Genomic DNA, 24,862 nt, shown 5'->3' on the forward strand with positions numbered 1-24,862 from the left:
AAGATTGGAAACAATTGTACTTCGTTAATCTTCATAAACAAAAATAAAATCACAATCACTTTATATAACTTTTTACTCAGAAATAATTTTTCGCAGCAATTTTCCGCTTCGTACTTTTTTTTTTCTTTTAATACATAATCGTATTTTAATTTTAAAATAAGTAAGTAATATTCTTGTTGGAATTTACATAATCAGAGGGAAATTTTCAGTACGAGAACTTCATGTAATACAAGTAAATTAAAATGCAAAACGAATCGGTTTTCAAAGACGAAAAACCCATTTCATATTACAGAACCAAGTTCCAAGCACTCGATGAAGTTTTAACAAAAAAAAAAATCTTCATTGAATGCAGCAATTATTTAGCTTAGTCATGCATTATATTTCCGTTCATTAGATGTATATTTATTTAATTTACAACGGCTGGATGCCGACGATAAGCTGAGGGGCGTGCGCGCCTTAGACTCCGTCGACTGAATAACAATGCATGGGTAGCTAAAATGTTACCATTATTTAAGAAAATTATTCATACAACTCTAAAGGACACTTTATACATTTCTCTTTAGTCGCAACATTTTATACACTTTAAGTAAATCGACTCGCAATACTTTGACGCTTGACGCGTAACAAAATTAAGTTAAAAGAATTCACTTACAAGAAAATTCTCTTCTGTATTTTACAGGGAATAAAATACAGAAGATAAGATAAGCTTAAGCTGCCGAGCTGTAAATGTAATTTGCTTCCTAATTGAGAGTACGTCTCTAATACCTAAAGCGATATTGTATTATTATTTATTTAAGTCGGAAAATAATATTTTTTCGATCTACCCCAAATACGGGTTAGTGGTTTAAATGTCAAACCATCTCGTCAAATGGAATGAAATCCGTTTTTCCCAGCAAGTTTACGTTGATTTAAAAAAACAACCCAGGTTCAACTTTGTATGTACATGTACTTGAAGTTTTATTATAAATTAAAATGTGTCTAAAACAAACAGTTATTTAAGCTATTTTAAAAGAAAAAGATATTTTTTGTCATTATTAAAATGAAAATGTTAATTATAAAGCCTGTGCGTTCATGAACACAAATTATATTCTATTCACACTTATTAAACAAAATATAATTAATATCTAACTATTACACTAATACTCTTAAGCGCCAATTTTTTATGTATATATAATACGGTATTTAATTTATAAGTGATTTTTATAAATTCATGTAAGATAGTAAACGTTTATAACCGTTAAAAGATAACATAAAAAAACAACATCGAACAAAAATACAATACTCACCAAGTTGAACCAAATAGATTTATGTGAACCTTTACACGCGTAGAACATGGTGTAAGTTGACCCCCGTCAGAAGCGCAAAGTGCTTCGATAACCGGCGAAACCGCGGCCTATCGCTTTTTGATAGCATCACTTTCGAAACTTGCCATCTGTTGGCCATTAGGTCCGGGATCGGGATATTGAAAAAGTGATACGCCAAACACGCTTAGGCTGCACACACATGCAGGAAACTGAGCTCGGTTTATTTTTTTACAAACCAAACTACTCTCAGATAATTTATCGTATCCCCTAATATTATAAATAGGAAAGGAAGTGTTCCAGTCTTTTATCTCAACTAGACTTATCAATTTAAATGAAACTTATAAAATTTCACATTAATGAAATAATACATCTATATGATAATGAGATGTTTTGTAAATAAAGAAATAAATGAGACGTTTTTTTAAAATGTCTATCTGATAAAAACTCCTAAATCAATATATGTATATTAAGCTTATACCAGAAGATGTAGCGCGTTTTGATATATAAATAGGCTTGGGCTTTGCAGTTTAAATTTAGACTATTGACGTGAGAACCTGAATTTCGTGTTCTCGTAACATATAAATAACAAATATTACGAAATGTATGTTGCAGATATCCATCGCATTTAATCAAATAGAATACTACATGTATTCTCCTTTGCCTATATTTCTATATAAAAAAAAAAAACAATTTAAATGAATAAATCTAAAGTAGTCAAAGTTACCTTATAAATGATTCATTCCAAATCTTACTCGCTATTTCTCGTACATTTCAATACCTAGAAGTAAATAAAGGAAACGGGAGTCAAACTAAATTATTTTACCTTTTAATTGGTATTCGGTTTATCCGTAGTGTAGTTCTTTTATTTATCTTACACGAGTAATTCGTTTTCCCGTGAGAATAGTTTCAACACGTGCCTTGTCTAGACCAATTGACTGTAATGGACTTTCTGGGCTTTTTCGATTTATTTACTAAGGGAAGTCAGTTTTACTATAATTGTTCGGATATTTCATTATAACGTTGCTATATTATATTCTATATATGAAAAAGAAACAACGACCAATCAGATTTATAAAGTACTGTTATACACACACTTAGAATAGAAAAATTAATTAATATTATTAAAAAGTTAATATTGTTTTTTTTTTTTCGTTTTCACGCAAAAGATGTTAGATATACAGCTTTTATATTATTTTAGTTTATAATATTATGACTTATAAAAGCTATTAAGTATGTTAATTAATAAATATGGCAGCGAAGTCGGAGAAAAAATATCGGTCTGGTTACTTTTGAAGGAAACGCTGCTGGTTTTGGTAATGTTACGATATTTTTAAAAATACGCGTGACGTGTTTTATCGTGTATGAGCGTAGTTGAATTTTTATATCTCGTTAGTTAAACAACAGGACGGGGTAAAATCCTTATTTAATCCTCACGAATTCGCGACGCTAGTAAGCATAAAATCAAGTCAAAATATATAATAATAAAGTAAGCTCTATAAGGCACTTTTATATTTGGATCTTTTTTAAGTTAGTTTTTTTTCTTACTTGGTGGTAGGGCTTTGTACAAGCCTTTTATAATACCCTACCATTCTACTGCCATACAGCAATACTTAGTCTTGTTGTGTTCCGGCTTGAAGGGTGAGTAAGATGTGAGGTTTGGTTAATAATTCTAACAGCACTAATGTCTATGGGCAGTATTGACTGCTTACCATCAGATGGCACATTTGCCCGTCGACCAACGCTATATTATTAAAAAAAAAGTTTAAACGCGAATCTACTACTCGTTCGCAATGTGGATTCTTACTAAATAGAACTGGTAAAGAAATTGAAGAATTATTCTTACAATTAATCATGAATTATAAAAGAACATGTATATTACATAATCTATTTATTGATGATTAAGGATTCGACAGTGAAGGCTTTGTATTTACATATTACTAGCTGAAACTGCGGTATTATACGTGATGAATTAAATTTGTTAGAAGAGTCCTTCAAATTGCATACAGGCCTTAATATACAACTTCAACTTTAAGGTTAAAAATTAGCCTCTATCCGTCCTTGGGGCTCAAGCTTCATAGCAAATTTTATAAACATCGATTGTATGGTTACTTTTCCATGTATAATATTAGTATAGATTAATTTATTAAAGGAATAGGTAGGTTAGTGAAGTCCCTGACGGTAACTGATAATAATTTGTGTTACAGATTATTAACTTTTTTATTTGTTTTTTTTTTTTTTTTTTAAATTAAATCTTTTGATAAGGGATTGAAATTTAACTAGCCAACGTATTGATGGGCATACTATATCATAAATTTATCAAATTTTCATATTATTAAAAAACTACATATAACAAAACAAAAAAGTATGAATTGGTGTCCTATGAATGGTGTAGATTAAATCTCTTCTGTCGTTGAAATTGAAAAGCGAAATAAGTAATTGATCAATCGGATCTGTCCACATTTCAAAATCGAGTAGACTAAGGCCTCAGCAATTAAGTCGCTCGAAATATTTAATGAACAGTGCTAGTTCCGCGGCGGAAATGACACTTAATCGGCTTAACTTTGCCTCAAAACTTACCCCAAGCGACCCCTCCCCCCTTGCTACCCCGCACCCCACCCACCCTCGGACAATATGCTGCATCAAAGAAGTTGGAGAATGTGCAATTATGAGATTGTTTTAATTTAGAAACAATGTTGTTGAAGAATTTCCCTACTTCGACTGCGCTCTGCAAACCAGAACCAAAATTCTTGGTTTTGTATTACATTGTTTTAGGTTTATTGCCTGCCTTCTGATCTTACAATTTATTTTTCCGCAGCGCTCCCCCGCGGGAGTCTTTAACGCGATCATGTTTGTAAACTCGAATGTGGTTTGCTTTTTTCAGTAAATAACGTAACTCGGATGTTTTGTTGTTTACGAATTCAGTAAACGTATTTAGGAGTTTTTTATACGATAATATTTATAATATTTTTTTCTTTAACTGAATTTGATAAATTTCATTTATCTATCGTTTCAATTAGAATTCCAAATTCAATTTTTTTTTTATTACATGTTGTTATATAAATTAGTCAGTTTATGTACCTTTTTTATTCTCATTCCACGGTCATATTTAGTAAGAAAATAAGAAGAATGAAAATCGTGCTGAGTTTCTTTCGCCGGTACTTCTCAGGTCCGAGGAGTCATAGACCAATCAATACGTATAGTTTAATGCCTCGTACATATAGAATAAAGTTTTGAGTACATTAACTTTTTTTTTTAAACTTCTTAATTTATTCTGCAAATAAATTATTCAGTAAATCACTTTAATTTCAAGATATGTCGTATATCTAACATAGAATATGAGCAGAATGTCATAACAATAGGCGATAAATAAACTTTTCCCTACAGCCTCTCAAAATGGACTTCACAACAATAACTAGACTACGACATCTCTTATACTTCGGTATCCTAAATAAAGTTTCAGCGAACATTTAACTAGTTGTGGCAAACAAATCCAAGTGTGACTCTAGTGGCACAAACTGCAGCCTTGCCCTCCTTCAAACAGCGTAACGACTTCAAAAAGTTTTTATAAATTCATGTCGTTTGAAAGTTCAACTTTGTGTGATCCTAAAAAGTCAACTTTCAGCTAAGTTAAATACTTATATTTTCTTACTTTTGTTACACGAGGAATACGTATAAATGCAATGAATAACTGAATTTCAAGGCCAACCATTTTATGAAAATTTTGAATAACCTCAGGTGGCCCAGTGGTTAGAACGCTTGCATCTTAACCGATGATTTCGGGTTCACAATAATTGGTAAAGTAAAACTGAATTTTCATTTGTTTAATTTATGTTTAAATATTATCTCAAACTCGGTGATAAAGGAAAACATGACGAGGAAACCATAATATTAATTTCAATGAATTTCTGCCGCATGTGTATCTACCAAGACGCATCGGAGCGGCTTAGTCCAGCAGTGGGAAATTTACATGCTATTACTGTACTTTACTGAACAACCTGATTAACAGGATAATTAAATACAGTTCTAGTATCTAGCTGATAAGATTACAGAGGGAGAATTCCAAAGGCGATTGTAACAGCAATTCAAATTTTTTTCGAGAAATTCTCAGAAACAACCCGAAATCAAATTTGACAGGATGTATTACACTCCCAAGCCTCAGAAAAAATGTAAAATGTATCACAACATCTAAATTATATCCAGGTGTGCTTTGCTGAGTCTTTGGTGTTGTGTCTGAATTCTAACCAGTCGAATTATGAAAGTACTAAGTGTATATAATGAAACGTATGCAATAAATATTTTTAACATTTATGTATTCTTGTATTGTATAATTAGTCCTATCTATATTTTTTTAATATGAAATTCAAATTGAAAACTGTATAAATGTAAAATTTGCAGTACCTAATTATAGAAACGGATACCTTGTCCCGGGAAGGATGTTCGTATTGACTTTGCCGAGTCGAAAACTTAGTATAATAAATTTACCTTTACTTCTAGTGTTCATACAATGATTGCCGCTGTTATATAAATTGTAATATATAATTATAAATATAAGTACATAATATTATATCAGATATATAGTGACGCAACTTTAAAGGTTCAAGATTTTAAGCAAGACATTTTGATGTACCGGTATGTTAATAAGATATGCAGGCACACCAGACACAAATTAAAGGTAGATTGACCAAAAGCAAGGACAACATGTCTGTAGAGATAGGAATATAATAAAAAACCATGACTATAATAAACAAAATATATAAATATCAGTATCACTTCATATACAGCAGTATCACTATCAGATAGTTCTAATCTTCTCACCTTCCTTTTCTAACAGCGTATGCGGAGCTAAGTCTGTTAGGGACGATAAACGATGGTTTTGGTTTCACTGAACTTTCGAATTCAAAGTGATTCTTTAAAACAGTGTAGCATATATTCCACGCTTGCTATTTCATGATAGTCTTGAATTTGTTTCAACAGATCTTTGATTTTATTTAATTGTAAGCGATTACACGATACAACTCGCAAATCAAAAAAATTCTGCGTTGATATGCTAGAAACATTCACACAAAATCCAATAGATATACAAACTCATTTGTGTAAATATTACGATAAAAACAAGTAGTATTAGATTTTTCTTTATGAAATGTTGCAGCGCCCTCTAGTGGTGAGGTACAACATGTTTATATTATAAATGAAACATTGTCTATGATAGTGTAAATATCAAAGTTTATTAAGCAGATATTATGGGTCAACTTAATATGATAAGTGGTCACTAGCTGTAAAATCATTAACCATTTCTTACTGAGCCAATGTTCGGTTATCCCTGGGAGTCGATGTGTTATATCCCCTGTGCCTGTTGTTAAACTGGCTCTCTCAAACCGGAACACAACGATAGTAAGTTGCTAATGCTGTTTGGTGCTAGAATATCTGTATATATCCAGAATTTTTTCTTTTATATTCCAATAATAAACCTTTTTTGTCGTGGATCTCGTAGCTGTGTGCGTTTGCAAAGTCTTACAAATTAAACCGAGGTTTGATCCAAGTGAAGAGTCGATTTGTAAACGAATTGAGATATCTTTATTCACACATTAATATTCACGGAAATAGTCAAGAAGTTATATTTAGGCAAACAAGAGAACTGAAAATAATTTCATAGCAAAGTTTTCAGAATAATGTTGCTTAATTTCCGTTAGACGATTTATAGACTGGGAGTAATCGAAACATGAGTATCGAAAACTATTGTAGCTCAATTATTTATGCTATTCTAATATGTAATATGCAAGTTCGTTCGGAACTTAATCATATCTTATTATACTTAAACTTGTAACGGACTATACTATACTATTTACATAAATACGTGAGAATGAATTATTTTTATTTTAATACATTTTTTTTTATATATATAAAACATAACACCGGTCGCAGCGCCACCGGGTTCAATATAAGCCGTCCGTAGACTCAGTTAAGCACATATTAAAATTTAGTCACAAACTTATACTTTTGAGAAATTGATAGATTTCAAAACTACATTATTTTTATATATTTTTTTTTTATATTTCAAATGATTGTAAATAAAATGTCCTGTATTTTTTTTTAATTTCGTACATTCAGAGAGATTTTACATTTTGTTACTTTATCTATTTTCAAAGACATGATAAATCATCATATGAGTTTCAAGGATATCTAGTTTCACTAATATTATATTATTATTGTTTGAATCAATTAACCATCTTTAATTGATAAGATTTCAAATTTAAGTCCTGTAACGTAAAATGTGACTTAAATTAAAAGTCTAACAAAATATTTTCTCTAGTAAAACGTTTTCCTAGTCGTAACTTCATGATATACAGTAGGCCATCGTTTACTGGTAACAACAATAGCACATAATTCACTATGCTCCCGTCGAGAGACTGAACGGAATCACTGAACCAAATTGCAAATGAAACAGTATTCAGCCCCGTATCGGATCTTCAAGTCTGCATGTATTTTACTTCATTAAAATAAATAACTGAATACTTTTTTTAATGAGCTGTTATTAATATATTAATTAAAGGATTATCTTTTAAAACAATACAGGATCAATTATTTTTAATTTAGAATTATATTTTCGTATGTGTTATAAAAAGATTACGTTCCAATTTTAAATAGTTAATTGATTTTACAAAATTGAATAATAATTTAAAATTGGAACGTTAATTTTTATACAAAACGTTTAACATTTTCTAACACGTATTGTAATCACGGTTTGTTTAAATTAATGCCTTCGTCATGAATATTGCCGTGCCATAAAAAAAAACGAAACATCAAACTTTTCAATCAAAACATTACCATTCTACGTTGAAATCTAACGCCCTGATCCTCTATTTACAAAGACCGTCGCCAAGGCTCGGACACTTACTATTCACCCTGGAGTCCGGAATCATTTCGTTCGATAGAAATGTGTTCAGGGAATGTAAAGCAACACTTGCAATAACGATCCGACTCAAACAGACTTATTTTTATCTTCTATTTTCACCAGCATGTTCGACTTTTCCGTGTTACACATGACCCTGATAAACGTAAAGTCACTATTCTTGAATCTATTCTCGGTATTCAAATTTTATATAAAGAAGCCGTTATGTAAGTCGATTTATTTATACTAGTCGTTAGTACAATCTTAACCGTAGGTTGCGGGTTCAACCCGGATATGCATCTCTGAATTATCACGAGGTTAATTGGTGTTTATAATTCATCTCGTGCTAGGTGAAGGTTATTATCGTGAGCACACCTGCATATAATGGTGGTGTGCAATATAAGATCTTGTGACCGTTTCGAAAAGGAATGGTCCCCTAAGCCTAGCTTAGGCTGTAATGCATAACTTTATGTTTGCATGTATTTTGAAATTAGAATTTAAAATATATATAAACTATTTTATATCATTGTCTGTGTTAAAAAAAAATCATAAACATTTTGTTTAACTGGATTCAAAACTGAGTTTGATACAATTGTCATAATTTATTAATATATATATATATTTTACTCCCTTGGCAAATATTCCACGTGCAAGAAACACCCGTAAAATATTAATTAATGAATATCAACGCATTTCAAATGTCAAAACATACATACATTCTAGCCTTTCGCGTGAATCTGACTATCGATGGAAACCGCATTAAAACCGTTGCTTAGAGAATTTGTTTTATACTATGTAAAGATAGTGTAGACGAAACAGATCGTTTGACTATAAATCAATTACATTTGAAGACATTACTTTTTTTAATATATATTAATAAATAAAGAGACGTTTTTTTGTAAACTATTAAAACTTCTAAATAATTTTACGTCAAAATAAAAGAAGAAGGAGCTTATTTCCGAGAAGACTATTTAATACATGGTCAAGCAGGACATCACGTCTGTGTGTGTTTCGCTTTTATGTATACAGAATTTTCAAAAATGGAATATCTTTTAATATATAACGAAGCATTAATAAGTAATTCAAAAATATAAATTATAACGAACTTCATTTCAAATTCAAGTGATTTCAAATATTGAATTTTTATTTGAAGCGAAGATTCTACCGACTATATCTGAAAAGATATATATATATAAGTAAATAAATATAACAAATATTTGGTACATATATTTTTAATTTAAAAAATTAACGAAACGTTCCATTAGAACAATTATACAAAAACTCATTAAAGATAACAATATTCATAAGGCCCAAATGAGAATTTGTCCGAACCCAATATAGAAACGGCTTACATATTCGTAGGTATGCGCTGGCATTTGAATGTGGCAACATTTGCACTGAAGCCTCAATTGACCCATTTGGGCTCACCACGTGCTTACAACGGCGATATATCGAGTCGCTTTTGAGTCTTCTTTTTGTATAAACACAATATAAATAAAAACAAATATTTTTAATTTTGCTTATAATACACTTAATCGTTATTAATAAGGTTTCAGTACACAAGCTGTTCTGTACCGATTTCGTACTAATAAATTTATACTAGAAATTAATAAAAAAACTTTCTTAGTCTATGGAATTGACTGTACAGGTGATTAAAAAAGCGTGGATTTTGTTATTTAAAATATTAAAAAGATTAACTGCGACACAGACTTTCTCGCCGGTTCTTCTTAGTTGAATCTACATTTCAACCAGCGGTTTCTTTATGTAATTCTTGTAAAATTATTATTCTATAATGCTTGCATGTGTGCTTATTTCAATAATTTACATCGTGGCTGTCAATGAAAATTAAATAGAAACTTTGTAGGTATTCAAAGAAATATTTTTATAGCATGCTGTCAAAATGTCATCTAAGTCTTAAACTATATATGACCGATCTATATGTAGTTCGATCGTATACATTTGACCGTGTAACTGTTACAAAACTTTCTAAGTGGCTTTGTCCGCCAAACAAAAATACTTAGTATTGTTATGTTTCGGTTTGAAAGGTGAGTGTGTCAGTAACTAGAGGCACAAGGGACAATGACGATGGTTAATATTTCTTAGAGAACCAATATATATGGGCGGTGGAGAGCACTTACCATCCGTTGGCTCATTTACTGGTCCGACATTTTTATATATATATTAATGTATAATTTATATAAAATAATAATTAAATACTTTTTTGTTCGATTAGATTCAGTAGAATCTACATTCCACGTGTAGTTGTATGCATAATTAATCTTGTAAAATTACCATTCAATAGTGTTTCGACTCTACTTGAATGAAGTACACATTATTATTTTTTGTCTTACTCACTTGAGTGTGAAAAATTTCAGTAAATAATTTATTTATTAATATATTCTAGTCTGTCTATCTGTCTATCTTTAATTAAACTTGTATTTTATTTCTGTGATGTTATATGTTCCTAATAAGTTTAGAATATATAAATAGATAAACTTAAACAAAAATAATTCTTTCTTAATGATGAAATGTTTTTTTTTCTGTCTCCAAATATAAATAATTAATATCATGATGTTTTATTCAATTTATTAAACAAGCCACGTTGTTGTGTTATTAAGTTACAAACGCAATTAAAATAAAACGAAGCTATTTAAAAACCTTTGTCTCACGTAATTCGGTGCTGTCACTAACAAAAGTTGAAATTAAATCGAAATTCAACAAATAATAAAGTTTAAATAATTTATTAGACTTTACGATAATAAAACACAAAGTTATTTTAAAATTAAAGCCATTATTGATTACAAAGAGCAATGCAAGTCAGCGCAGCATCCAACTCAATGAATGTAGAGCCAATCTTCCGCTAGATGTGTCTACAAATAATTCAACCATCGCTATTCTGTGAGCAAATAGATAGTCCTCACTTCCGACACATGTTTCCTCGGACAGGACACGAGGCACTGGTCACGTAGAATATTGACGCCTCGAGCCATCCATTTGCCGGGCAAAATACGGTATCTCAGCCAAGATATATTATTTTTAGGTTTTAAAAAGAGAAGTGTTCGGTTGATATTTGTATTCCAAGTACAACATAGTAATAAAAAAAATGAAGATTATATTTCGAATTATTTGTTTGTAATGGTATACAATATTTTAGAAAGTTCGTTTTTAGTTTGAATTTAATTTAATTCACGAATTATTCCCAAAATTTAAATTCATACAAATGTTCTCTGATCTATTCGCACTGACCGTGTATGACATGATTTATAATACGTCAGTCGTTAATCATTCACGCATGTTAGTGCTAAGACCATACACACTGTCCGCATCAATTGTATCAGCACTGTCATTCTATAAGAACTCACTTCGTATCTCACTCGTGGAATGTTGACGAATGTTGTATCCTATAAATGTTACTTCAGATTCTGACGTTAACCCGCAATACACGACTGTGTTTTGCGGTGATTCTCGATTTTATCTTTAAGAATATATCTTTCGATCACAATTTTTTTTTAAATTGCTTTAATTGTTTTATATTATTGTCCGTATTTATCGCACTGCTGTAATATTCTTCTACTAGTAATTTTATAAAAGTTATGCAAACAACATTTGTATGATATTTAATTTTTCGAAACCATTGATTGAAACATAATTATTTTCAAAATTTGAGTAGTATAACTGCCAAGATCATAAGGTTTAAGGTGTAATGTTACAGCCAGTTTTCCCAATACTCGTTTCAGCGAATGAATCGGTTGCACGTCATTTGGAATCGATTTTAAAGTCTTTATTCGAATGATTGATCGGAATCATTTTAATCTTTATTATAACACCATATTATACGAAAATACGCTTTCCAACTTCTATAGTGTTTTATCAGGTGTACCTTAGAAAATAAAGACATACTATTCCTGACTTTTCTGAAGGACATTTTAAGGCTTAAATTTTTTTACTACATTGCTTTGATTTTTCTCCTAAAATTTAGCCAGTGTTAGCCACGTGAGCGTACTAAAATAGATTTTTATTGACAAAAAAATATTTACTAATTATATATACAAGCCATCCTCGTTTATTTCATGATATTATTGTAAATCGCATCGAAGTCCGTTAAGTGGTATAAAATAAGTTACAAAAAGAGGTAGTGAGTGACTTTTAAAATTTTTATTTTACTGCTGTTTCTAATACTAAAATTTTGGAATAATTGTTAAAAACTAAATTAATAGAATATTCCAGTGAGTGCTATATTGAGTTAAAAATTGTAGCAAGGTTTGAATACGTCTTCCTATAAAACTTGTGTATATAAAATGATTCATGTTATATACAATGTTTATAGTTTGCACGCATAGTAAATACTTATGGATTTGTCGTTAGTGTGTCTTATAAGTAAATAAATAATATTATTTATAAGTTACAAGAGTGTTAAGCCTCTAATATACGCATAAGCTACCTCTAGTCTCAATTTAAATCAAAGCCGTTCACATACGTTCGTACGTACGTACGTTTAATACCTGATTGAGTAATACTAAACATACGGACTTTATTTTATAATCCTACAAGAATTGAATGTTCCGTTTACAATATTTTTCAGCTTACAATCCGGATAGATTTATTACAAACTAACGATATATACTTAAAATTATCCGGTAACATTAACATACTATAAATATAATTTAATTAATCATATACATTAGTCGTCTTTGTGAGGAATTGAAACGGATTTGCATTGATCATAATTTCTGCTAGTACCGTTTGCTATGGAGCCCTTTTATTTATTCATGATATAAATTTGTTAAATTATATATCTAGTAAACAGCAGCCTGTAGATATTCCACTGCTTGGGTAAGGCTCTACTTAAAGGATAAGTACATGTACAGTACATGTCCTAACTTTACCTACCGTGCTTTTAGGTAGGTTTTTTTGCATCATCTCAACCCTGGGTACCACCGGCTCATCTTATATTCTACCGTTAAACTGCAATACTTTTTTTTACTTGGTGGTAGGGCTTTGTGCAAGCCCGTCTGGGTAGGTACCACCCACTCATCAGATTCTACCGCCAAACAGCAGTACTTAGTATTGTTGTTTTTGGATTGAAACTTAAATTAGATAACGTGGTTATTCTTAACCATCGGGTGGGATCTTTGCCAGTCCGCCAATCTAAATGACATGAAAAAAAAATACAACTTCAGCACATCAAAACTCAGTAGTGCTTGTTCGGACTTGATCGCTATCTTCGGTTAAGGTTCATGAGCTCTAACACTGAGTCATCTTAAATTCATATAATTCGATACTATTATTTTACAATGCATTTAATCAAAGCCTATAACCTTGAAGAATTGTGTATATTTTTATAAAAAACGGTCCATTATTTGAATAATGGGAAATGAACATGTATTCAAACAATATCATTAACACTATGATAATCCTTTTTTATTTCATAGAGGCTGATTTTAAAGATATAAAGCAATAACAATAAATTAACAGATGGACAGTGCGATACGGAAGCGATTGCGTTCATTTCGATTTACTTTAATGCGGAGATACACCTATTTAAAAACAGACACGTACAGATTACGTCGATTAAAAACATTGTTTTTCATTTGCGTTTTATTGCAAAGATGTGAACGTAGCTTAATGATAATGCTATTATTAATAATATATCTGTTATACACGTACTTTATAGCAATTCGATTTTAATTACCAAATATTTTTAATAAAATAAAAAAAAATGTTTTATTTTTTATGTTTTCAGCTCTAGGTCTGGAACCGGATTTCCTGTATCCCCTGGAGAACGTGACGATAGCGCAGGGGAGGGACGCAACCTTCACCTGCGTGGTCAATAACCTGGGTGGTTATAGGGTGAGTGGCGACTCCGCCACCGCCAGGGTGTGTATCAAACCAACTCAATACAGCTAGATCGAATAGACGAGCACCCTCACTCAGCACTTGATATTGAGGTCTATAGTTGTACGCCTGGTAGTCTCTTAACATGATTTATTCAGAAGCCAAATTGATTTTCAGCGGGGTCTCGATTGCATAGAATGAACTGAATAGTAATGAAGGTCTGAGGGCTATAGCAAGGCAGTAAATCAAAGGTTCTGCCAGAACTGATATTATTAGTGATTAGTAAAAAGCCTTCATTATAATATAAAATACTAAACAAGTTTTATTGCACATCAAAAACTATTTACAATATAGAGTTTTTTTGTAATTTCTCTTCCCAAGAATTAATCTCTTCCAGAAAACCTGAAAAGAATATAAAATTTAATAAATCGATTGTTTTCGCCTAAATAAGTATAAATACAGTCTCTTTATTGAACTTATATGTTTTATATGTATGAAAATTATGTCATAAAATAAACATGACGTTGCTTGAACAATTTTCATATAGATTTTAATTCAAACTAAGTGTGAAGTTTAAGCGAAAATGATTATAGTTTCGGAATATACAAACTAAATAGTAACTCTTTTTGATGCCTCAACTCAATATACAAAACCAAACATTTTATCATGTGTAAATTTTTTTTTTTTTAATTTATAATCGATCAGTGACTTTTTAAAATAAGAATTAAATTTATTAATCAACATATTTAAAAGTGACACTGTGAGTGAGTTGACATTCGCGGTAAATCAATGAAGGCTCTTTCAATTATAGACCTCAACAGAATAGTCCTCTGCACCAACTTTCACACTTCTTAGTACACAATCTTCAATGCACCTCTAAACTCACCTAATAGAAACTATCTCTATCTAGCATAGAGTAACACTTGAACTGAATTGCACAGTTATTTCACTGTAGCATAGCTAGTAATACAAGGCACATTTTGCACAGACACCTACACCTGCACATAGAATAAAAACTCAAGAATATAAAATTAAAACGAATGACGTAATCGTATTCTTGGGTTTGAATATATGCACAAACTTTGCTATGTCGATAATAAGCGAGTTATGAAGCATGTATATTGAAAATCAATAGCACCGTCCCCTTCCTCGTAAGACATTTCATTTGAATAGACCCCTACATAAATCCAATTAATTATTATTATTTAAATAATTGGATACTATTAATATAAATATGAAATTATAAAATATAAAAAAGCTCACCAAACATCGAGCGAACTATAAATGAATAAACGTGAAATGAAATACGCTTCGAAAGCCATCAAACAAGCGGAAATGTAGTATGCATTCGGGTATCAATTAATTTGCAAAGCGAAACCGCTAATCCACTACGAGGCTATTCCATTTAGGCAAGGAGACCTTGCAAAACAGTCACTTTACGAAATTAAAATAAAGCCAGGACAAACCCCCTTAGTCCCCGTTCAATCATTTCGAGAGGCGGTGCTCTCGACTGTCCCCACAGTTAATCTACAGTTGGTATCTTATTGTTGAGTTATTCGAAATAATATTGAACGAGACATTTACAAAGGTAAAAAGCTGAACGAATTGGTAAAAAAACTAATTGTTTTCAATTAAGCAAATTACTTCCCCGATAAAGCTGCTGCATCGTCGCGGACACTTTTCTTAAGAAAGTGTATTTAATTATTTAAAAAAAAAACAACAACGAAATAAAAAACACAACTGTCTCCGACGTAAGCTTATTAACAATTTCTACAGTGAAAACATATCACATCAATGTGAATCTAATCCAAATATGAGAACGAATCTGCAAAATCCTTCAAATTCTCAGTTTCGAAACAATCATTTCGATCGACTCCCAAGCGACTTCTCGTGACCGAGTAAGTATATCGCTAAGAAACAGGTCAGATATCCGAAGTCTTATAGACATCGATACATTCGTTTGCTCGCCAATACTGATCGTATTCTGTAATTACAATCACAGTAATACGAGGGATTCCCCAAAGACAAGGACTGAACTGATAATCAAACATTAATATCGGTATTGGATATGGAACAAGATGGTCTTCAGAATTAAGAAATAGACTACATCTATGATTGAGTTCAGAAATATGCACATAATCTTTATACAACTATTTTTTATAATAATTATAGTTAAGCTATAGGTAAGGTATGATGAAATGATGAACATACAAGATGTTACCGTTCGTAAATGGTATCATTCCATACAATAACACACATTCCATAATAAAAAACAAATAACATGACTTCGATATGCACCGCTGGTATGGATGAGTTTGGAAGCCGGTAAATACTAAAATATATATTCAATGTTTTTAAAACTTTTATTTATTTTGTTAAATGGTTGATGCAATTTTCCAAAACAAATATTAACATGTTGATTTTATAAATTAAACCATTAACCAATAAAAGGTAAACATTATATGATGTATCGTAGTATTTTGCTTTTTTTATTATTTTTTAACGTGTTTTTGAACATAACGCGCAGATGACGAATTAATTTTAATTTCGATGTTTTTAAAAATTGCATCAAAAGATTCTCTTCTTTCCAACCTTTTGAAGTTAAATTATGGCAGTTGTTATAATTTAATAATTCTTGAGAAAGGGTTGGAAGAATTCACGTTAATTTTCATTTTATTCAGCATAAGTTGTTTTTATATTATACCTGTTCCTTTTGGCACTATTGATAGGTTAAGATGTAGCCACAACCTTAGTGAAGTGCACAGATTAGTGATTGATGACATGCACTCAGTGTTTTAAGATTGTGTAGTCAACTTTCCTTATAGCACCTATCGTAGAGCACTCTTTCTGCACTCTAATATATAAAATATCATAGAATATCAATTAAATACGACTCTTATTAAATTTTAACCAGTCCTCTCAAAGAGTTTCTATATCAAACAAAATAGTTCTATGACTAACATTTCTTAAAATAAAATTGAGCTCCGCGTCCAACAAAATGTATCTGTAACGCCATATTTTCGTGGACATTTATTTCTTTTTTGTTACGCGCTATGCAGGAAATTAGCTTCTATTGCGATGTCGACGCTTTTGGTAAAGCGGGCGAAACGAGGGCGTTTTCACAGTACGCCCGCAGTACGCCTCATAGCGGCGACCAGACGAAAATGTAATTAAAAATTCCGAGAGCATTTTGCGAGGCGCTCGCAACAAGATAGTGTTGCCGGCGCTCGAGGATCGTTGTCATGACTGCCTCTTGGGAAGTATTCGCTTGTAATTAGACTTGTTCGCTATAAAAGTCTTCATCGCTTACGTTTTTTACAACCGCTAACGTTCTTCATCAGAGATAATCGGGACTGGTTATATATATTTTTTTCTCTATCCCTGAAACGACGGTTAGATAAAATAACTGCGGAAATATTTTAGTCATGCATATCTGAAGAATATTCTGTGTAATTCCTCGAGACAGGTTGCATGGATCAAAGCGGATACAAAGGCGATTCTGGCAATACACGAACATGTGATCACGAACAACGCACGTCTGAGTGTAACACACAACGACTACAACACGTGGACGTTGATCATCCGCGGTGTGAAGAGAGAGGACAGAGGACAATACATGTGCCAAGTAAATACAGACCCTATGAAAATGCAGGTAACATTATAAGATTCATTAATTATTTTAACAACTTTCATTAGTACTGTATAATTTTTAGTTTGTAAAAATTTAGACATATTTATAATATGCTGATTAATAGCGTATCCTTTATAAAAAAATATTATTATATTATACAGTATTGTTTTATTATTTATACAAGATTTAAATGTAAGAGAATTGATGATCATGACATTATGTAAATTATTATTTTTAATCCTTTTAGGGTGACAATTGTTAATGACGATATTTATTTTTTATAAACTTAATTTATGTCTTGTGTAATATAAAAATATACCATTTAAAAAAAAAAAAAAAATTTAATATAATCACAGATTTGCGTCCCAACCAGTTTTATAACCGATTATATTATTTAAATAAAAATAAAAATTATATAAGAGGGCTGACAATCAATAACTAAAATGACCTCCGTCCAAAGTACAATCAATTAAAGTAGCCGCTGCGATATAAATCGATAAATTAGAAAAAATAAAAACTTAAACTCGACATCACATATTTTATTTCACTTAACAATTCATTTTTTTGCTTATATTTACTTTACTAGCATTCTAGATGAATAGTAGTAACTGTGACTGAACCAGGATAAGGATAGCATAATTACTACGAGATAAAAAATCTATTTGAAGTGAACAGTGTTGTAGGAAAAGTTAGTGACAAATTATTTAATTAAGACTTAAAAATAATAATCTAAAAATTCTTCTTACTAAACCAATCAAAACTTTCAAGACCACGAAAACATATATTACTGTAAGTGTTAACAATTCCCTAGCCAAAACACAAAATGCTATGAAGACCCGAATCGGCTCCGGACGAGTAATGTCCATAGTTTTGACCGCACTATTTGTCTGAGTAGACCAGGAGCTCATAATTGCGGCTACTGAACATATATACCACTATTTACTATATTTTTTTTTACAGACAGCATTTTTAGAAGTGGTAATTCCACCAGACATCATTTATGAAGAGACGTCTGGAGATATGATGGTGCCAGAAGGGGGGTCAGCTAAGCTTGTGTGCAAAGCACGCGGATATCCACCCCCTAAAATAGTCTGGAGGCGTGAAGATGGTGGAGATTTAATATCCAGAGGTGGACCTCAAGGCAAAACCAAAGGTAACGTATGATTTGCATTAATATTAAATTTCCATGTATAGTATCTGTCGGTCTTCTACTAGTTCTTCTGCGGTAAATGAACACAAGAGTTACGTGACTTATTACTGCCTTGACCGTTCTACCGTCGGAAAACTAGGTGCCCTGCGAACTTACAGATCTTCGCCATCAACATTTCACTCATACGCACTTAATGTTTTGATTCTCACACGAACAACTAATATGTAATCACTATTTCCACAACTTCAGGTATGTTATTCCATTATAATCGGAATATCTTCAAAAGTCATGTCAAAAGGCATCTTCTACAAATTGCATTCTATCTTCGACAAATCTCAAGTGGTTATCGTAAGAGCCGTATAGGTTATTTTTGTTAAGCCCATCGATTCGATAACGTAAGTTCTCCAATTACCCCAACCCCTGTAGCATCGGGGATTCAAGCTACTGACAAAGACTTTCCAAATGGTCATTAAAAATGTAAACGGCATCAAAAGTTTGACACATCATGTCCAAAAAAAATGAAGCACTGTTATTACATTGCATTCCAATTAAACGGGACAGGCGTATAATGATTGTGATTAAATATTTTAATCGCCATCTATTACAAGTGATCGTAAATAATTTCCAATAGAAAAAATCATGAAAACAAGAAACAAAAACGGTTTATTTAAAATAAATCATAAAATAACATAAAATTTATGGGTCTAGAATATCATGCAAATTTTATGGCTAACAGTTTGCGTGCTTCGCCATTATTAATAAGGTACCCAAAGGAAATATAAGTTTATGAAGATCGTTATCAATAGTTTAGTAGATGTATTTGTTTATGTTATAATGTTTTATATTCATATAATTATGTCATGTGCCCCTCAAGTCCACAATTAAGTTATTAATAGGTACACAAAACCGAAATGAAACCAAACACCGTCACTTGATTCAGCTTACATTTTATAATATTTATTAAACAAAAGTCAATATATGTAATTTTTGGAATAATATTTTTTCACATTTTACTGTGAAGTATTTATCATTGAATTGTTATAGTGCATGACGCCATCAATAATTTTATGGCCTAATAGTAAAGTAAAAAAAAGTACATGAGATACGTACTTTTTTATAAATGACATATGTGTTTTATTGGTAGGTTCATTATTAAATACGCCATTTTGATACGTGTATCCTATCAAGTTTATAATTATTATAGTCAGTGTCGCATTTTGATATTTTACGCTCATGCGGTGAGATCTGAGCTTCTTCTTAAAATATCTACAAACCGCATAGGTCAACAATTCTCTCTTCGACTATTTATTGACATAAGAAGCTACCTATATCTCAAAAATTATAAAAAATAAATACACCCACTAATGAATGTATAAACCATCATAATATGAAAGTTAAGTATCAATCGTTCAAATACTTTTTAAGTGAATCCAGAAGAAAAAACACTGATAATAAATTTACACTAACACTTAAAATACGAGTTTGTTAGTAATAATTAGAGAAGATTTATAGTTATTTTTATAATATAAGTAGTCGGTCGAGCAAACGGACCTCCTGGTGGTAAGTGGTCACCCCCATAGACAGCGAAAGAAATATTAACCTTTCATTGCATATCCAATACGTCACCAACCTTGGGAACTAAGACGTTATGTCCCTTGTGCCTTGATACTCACTCACCCGTCAAGCTAGTACACTTAGTATTAGTATACTCAGTATTGTTTGACAAATAAGTGTGATTTACAAAATCATACTTTTTCCAATCAATGATTAGGGCACTTAAGAAATAAATGAATACAATAAAATGTTTATTGATCAATGATCCATATGTTGTGTTTAATTAAAAACTTGAAAACGTGGACTTTACAGTACAAAGTCTGTACGCTCATATAACTACATGAGAGAGCTTGACCCTCAACACATGAGAGCCTCGCTATGCATATATTAAGTAGGTTAATCCGGATAAGGAATTCTGTTGTACTATGTTAGATTCCCTTTGTTAAAATATCAAGCTTACATGTATAAGTTTCTAGAATATTCAAAACATAGATATAAAAAATCAGAATACAGGTTATACTAAAAATATTATATATTCATATTTATATATACTTTTGCATAATTCAAGTTAAACTAATAAATATTTATTAATACATTTATATTAACAATATTTCGTGTCCGCAAAGATTTACCCAACTCATTTATTCACTCAACGCGTCTTCTTAATAGAATCTTGTAAACGAACCATTGATAGTTTTACATTTAATTTATTCTTATACGATTGCATTTAAATAAAATTTATTACAATATCTAGTATTATTTATATATGAAAATATATAGAGATTACTCTTTATTTTGTCCGACCTTAACCTTGGGAATTCTTAAAAAACAATAATTATGGAAGTCAAGATCTTAAAACCACTAACATATATAAAATAGATAACTTATAACGTTACAGTGAAGAAGTTTAAGAAATGAGGCAGGAATAAATCAACTCTTAAAATATTCACTATTGAATCTTAGCAGTAAATCAGACCACAGCACCTCGGGGAGCTCCTATTACCATTCACGCCGCCCTTTCTAATCCCGTTGGATTACAATCTCATACCGCCCGGGAATAATTACTCACCTACTCATCTCAGCACTTGGCTAAATAAAGAACCAACGAAACGATTAGACATATATACCTACCTCTTTAATTTGACAGTATAAAATATATTTAGATTGGTTTTTTTATAGATATTATAATGTCAGTGTTAGCATAACTTAAACGAGAAGATATTATGTAACAAAATTTAAATTTGGAAGTGATGATGTTCTTCTGATGTTTTTTTTGGGAAATCATAAAATTTTGATATATTGTAGTATTTACATATTTTCAAAATGCTTAGACAAAACCGTTACTTAAGAGAGAAAATACAGAGTGCTCTTAAAAGTTTGCATAGGATCTATTGATGAACTCAAATAGCTCTCAAATGGATCCCATCTCATATAGATTTGGTCGGCAATTAAATAACTGATTGATTAGCTACTGAAGCTTAAAGCGATGGTATTTCCTTGTTATACATACTCTGTTATACAGTCTATTAGTAGTCTTAACACACTTATCTCAAATTGATATTAGATATTTGTGGAAATAATATCCACGATCGAACGATAAACGGATAAATTAGAATTGATAGAATTCAGAATTATATATAACCCTGAACAAGTTTTCTTTGCTCGTAAGAATTGGGAATATTTGTTTAGAAAGTGAAAATAATGATTTGGTATAAAGTACTTACCATCAACCATAATGCAATACGCGATGAAATGCAGAAAGTATCACTTAGTATTAATAGTCGTAGTATAATTTTTCAATATAATCTTAATTTACTACTTATTTAAGAACCATAAATTAAAAGTCTAAAAATGGCGATGACTTTTAGTCAGCTATTAAAATCAATCCCAAACTCATATAAAAAAACTTGAAATTGATTAAAAAAAAATCAAATTGACTATAATTAACTTGAATCACTTAAAATATTATTGACATTTAGGCGGACACTGTGGATTTTATTCATAACGACAGGCAGACCAAGACGTTTGATATCTGTAGCCTCGACGTTGTAAACTTAAAGCCAGCTTCGCAAGAGACACAATACAGGCCGTACGGTTTGAGTACTTCAGTAAACACCTAAATTCTGGCTTCAAGATTAGCTCACACTCAGCAACTGGTGTCGATTTCCAGACGATTCAATGGCAGATCGATGAAATTGAATGTCTGATCGATGGACTTAAAGATAATAGTCAATAGGAATATGTAAAATACTTCTAATCAAATTTAATTAAATCATTTTCTTAGTGCGCACTTGCGTTACAAAATGATAATTATCTCTGAATTAAAACCCTCCATAATTTGGAGAAATGTTGTGATAAAGTTGGTAAGTTGTATTGTATAAATAAATTATTATTTTTTTGATATAAATATGACTCTCGTACAATAATATATATTGATGGGATTAATAAGGATAAGTTTAATTTTAAAACTAATAAATATAAATTAAATGAATATTTACGACACAAAAAGTATATTTTTTTACTAATTTTACTATTTTGATTTTCTATAAATTTAACAGTAAGCAAACAATTTAATTTTAACTTTCGTGATATATTTACAAAGATAAAAATAAACCGAAATACCAAATCTCTCAGAAAATTGTATCATTATTTGAAGTAAAATTAACTCAATTACGAAAATAATCTATAAATATTACGTTATTATATTTCAAACACCTGTTTATATCAACCTCTTTCCCAGATGATAGAATTTGTCGAATAAATCACGTGGAACTTAATATTATCTATACAAGAAACTAATTATACCTTACTACTGAGGGGAATTCGTGACGAGTGGCAATTGGAAACTGTACCGACAGGGTGATTAATCGCCAGCTCCTACTTAACCCCACCACTGTTCAGACCTCCTTCTGCCATCAGTCAATTCATTAAGCTAACAAAGTACCACCGGTAATGACTTCTACAGAGGAATGAGCACAGCTATACAACTGCTTAGATTAGAGAATTCTAATTCGTTTCAATAAGAACCGTTTCTAAATCAAAGTGATGCATTACGATGAAATTTCAACTCACTACACTTTAAAGTCGCTTTCAAACTTATTGTAATTAGAATATCTCGAAGATACTTCATAATTGAACATCAGTACTAACTTTCTTGAATGGTTTTAAATTAACTAACGTCAGCAACAATCATCAATTTGAGTGAAGAAGTCTAATTAAAGAAGCCGTTACAAGTTACCTCCATAAATCTGAGCAGGAAACAATACTGGCTATCCATTACGTGGGCCAACGTTACTTTACAGAATATTCCAATGAGGAAACTTCGAGGGGTGTCCGACACGACAAATATAGTTTTTCAACGATGCCGAGCGGCACTTTCGAATTTGTTATGCCGAAGTTACGAGGAAGTATGGCTGTATAAATCACTTATAACTTGTTATAGATTTAAAATACATTATTTCGACTTTGAAGTTACGATACAAAGCCTGGCCTGGCATATTTAAGGTCCTTATTTATTACGATGTACCGCTTTATTTAAATTTACAAACATTAGGCGGTAGGTAATAATTGTAATGACAATGACTTTGGTTTCCAACAATGGGCAATAATTCAAAATTTGTCCCTTATTGTTTAACATGTAACATGTTCTGGTGACAACGGCGTGCCGCGTGCCGTTTCGTTTAATGTTCTACAACATATTATGCAGATACGCGAATGAATGGTGCAAACTTAGTCTGAGACATTTGAATTAACTCCTTCATCTTTATATTCAACGCGTCTACGTCTAAAAGTTATGAATGTTATATGTGATATTTTGATTTTGCTAAATTGAAATTTAAATCTGTATCTGTAGGCTGACCGACAAATGGACCACCTGATATTAAATGGTCACTACAGACCATAGACATCGGCGTTATTAAAAATATTAACTATCCCTTACTTCGCCAATGCGCCACCGACCTTGGGAACTAATGTTCTTTGTGCCTGTAGTTATACCAGCTCACTCACCCTTCAAACCGAAACACAAGAATACCAAGTATTGCTGCTTGGCGCCAGAAAATCTGATGAGTGGGTGGTACCTACCCAGACGGGTTTGCACGATGCCCTACAACCAAGTATGACATGAAAGAGCACAATCTTAGATCAAGTGAAATATTATATTTAACACTTCTGTTTAAAATATATAATGTTGCACTAAATTGAATAAACATTACTGAACTCATACTTGTTGCCCTATGGTTGGTATATGTTCTTTTAAATGATTTCTGCCACGGTTGCTGTTACCAACTGCGCAGGACACATTATAGTTTACTTGTGCGCAAATACGGATACACTGTCTAAGCCTTCACTCTATCAGCAACCCACTTAATATCTTACGTCATATCTGAGGCAAGATAAACACTGGTAACTTCTTAATACTTCAAGAAATTCTTGACACAGAAAGTCCCTTAACTTTTTATTTCAACCCGTGACCCCTAGATCTGAGATATGATTTTACA

At 31.3% G+C, this 24,862-nt stretch overlaps 1 protein-coding gene across 1 annotated transcript in view; it reads left to right on the forward strand.

The window, feature by feature from the left end:
• The window catches only part of LOC125064458 (lachesin-like), a 98,205-nt gene that overhangs the window by 39,658 nt on the left and 33,685 nt on the right, over positions 1-24,862 (forward strand). Inside the window, exons 3-5 of the mRNA XM_047671492.1 lie at positions 13,937-14,070; positions 17,495-17,680; positions 18,620-18,812. Of these exons, the coding sequence (XP_047527448.1) occupies positions 13,937-14,070; positions 17,495-17,680; positions 18,620-18,812 (513 nt within the window). The remainder of the gene's footprint in view (positions 1-13,936; positions 14,071-17,494; positions 17,681-18,619; positions 18,813-24,862) is intronic.

The sequence above is a fragment of the Vanessa atalanta genome, chromosome 1 (assembly GCF_905147765.1).
Source record: "Vanessa atalanta chromosome 1, ilVanAtal1.2, whole genome shotgun sequence".
Taxonomy (NCBI): Eukaryota; Metazoa; Arthropoda; class Insecta; order Lepidoptera; family Nymphalidae; genus Vanessa; species Vanessa atalanta.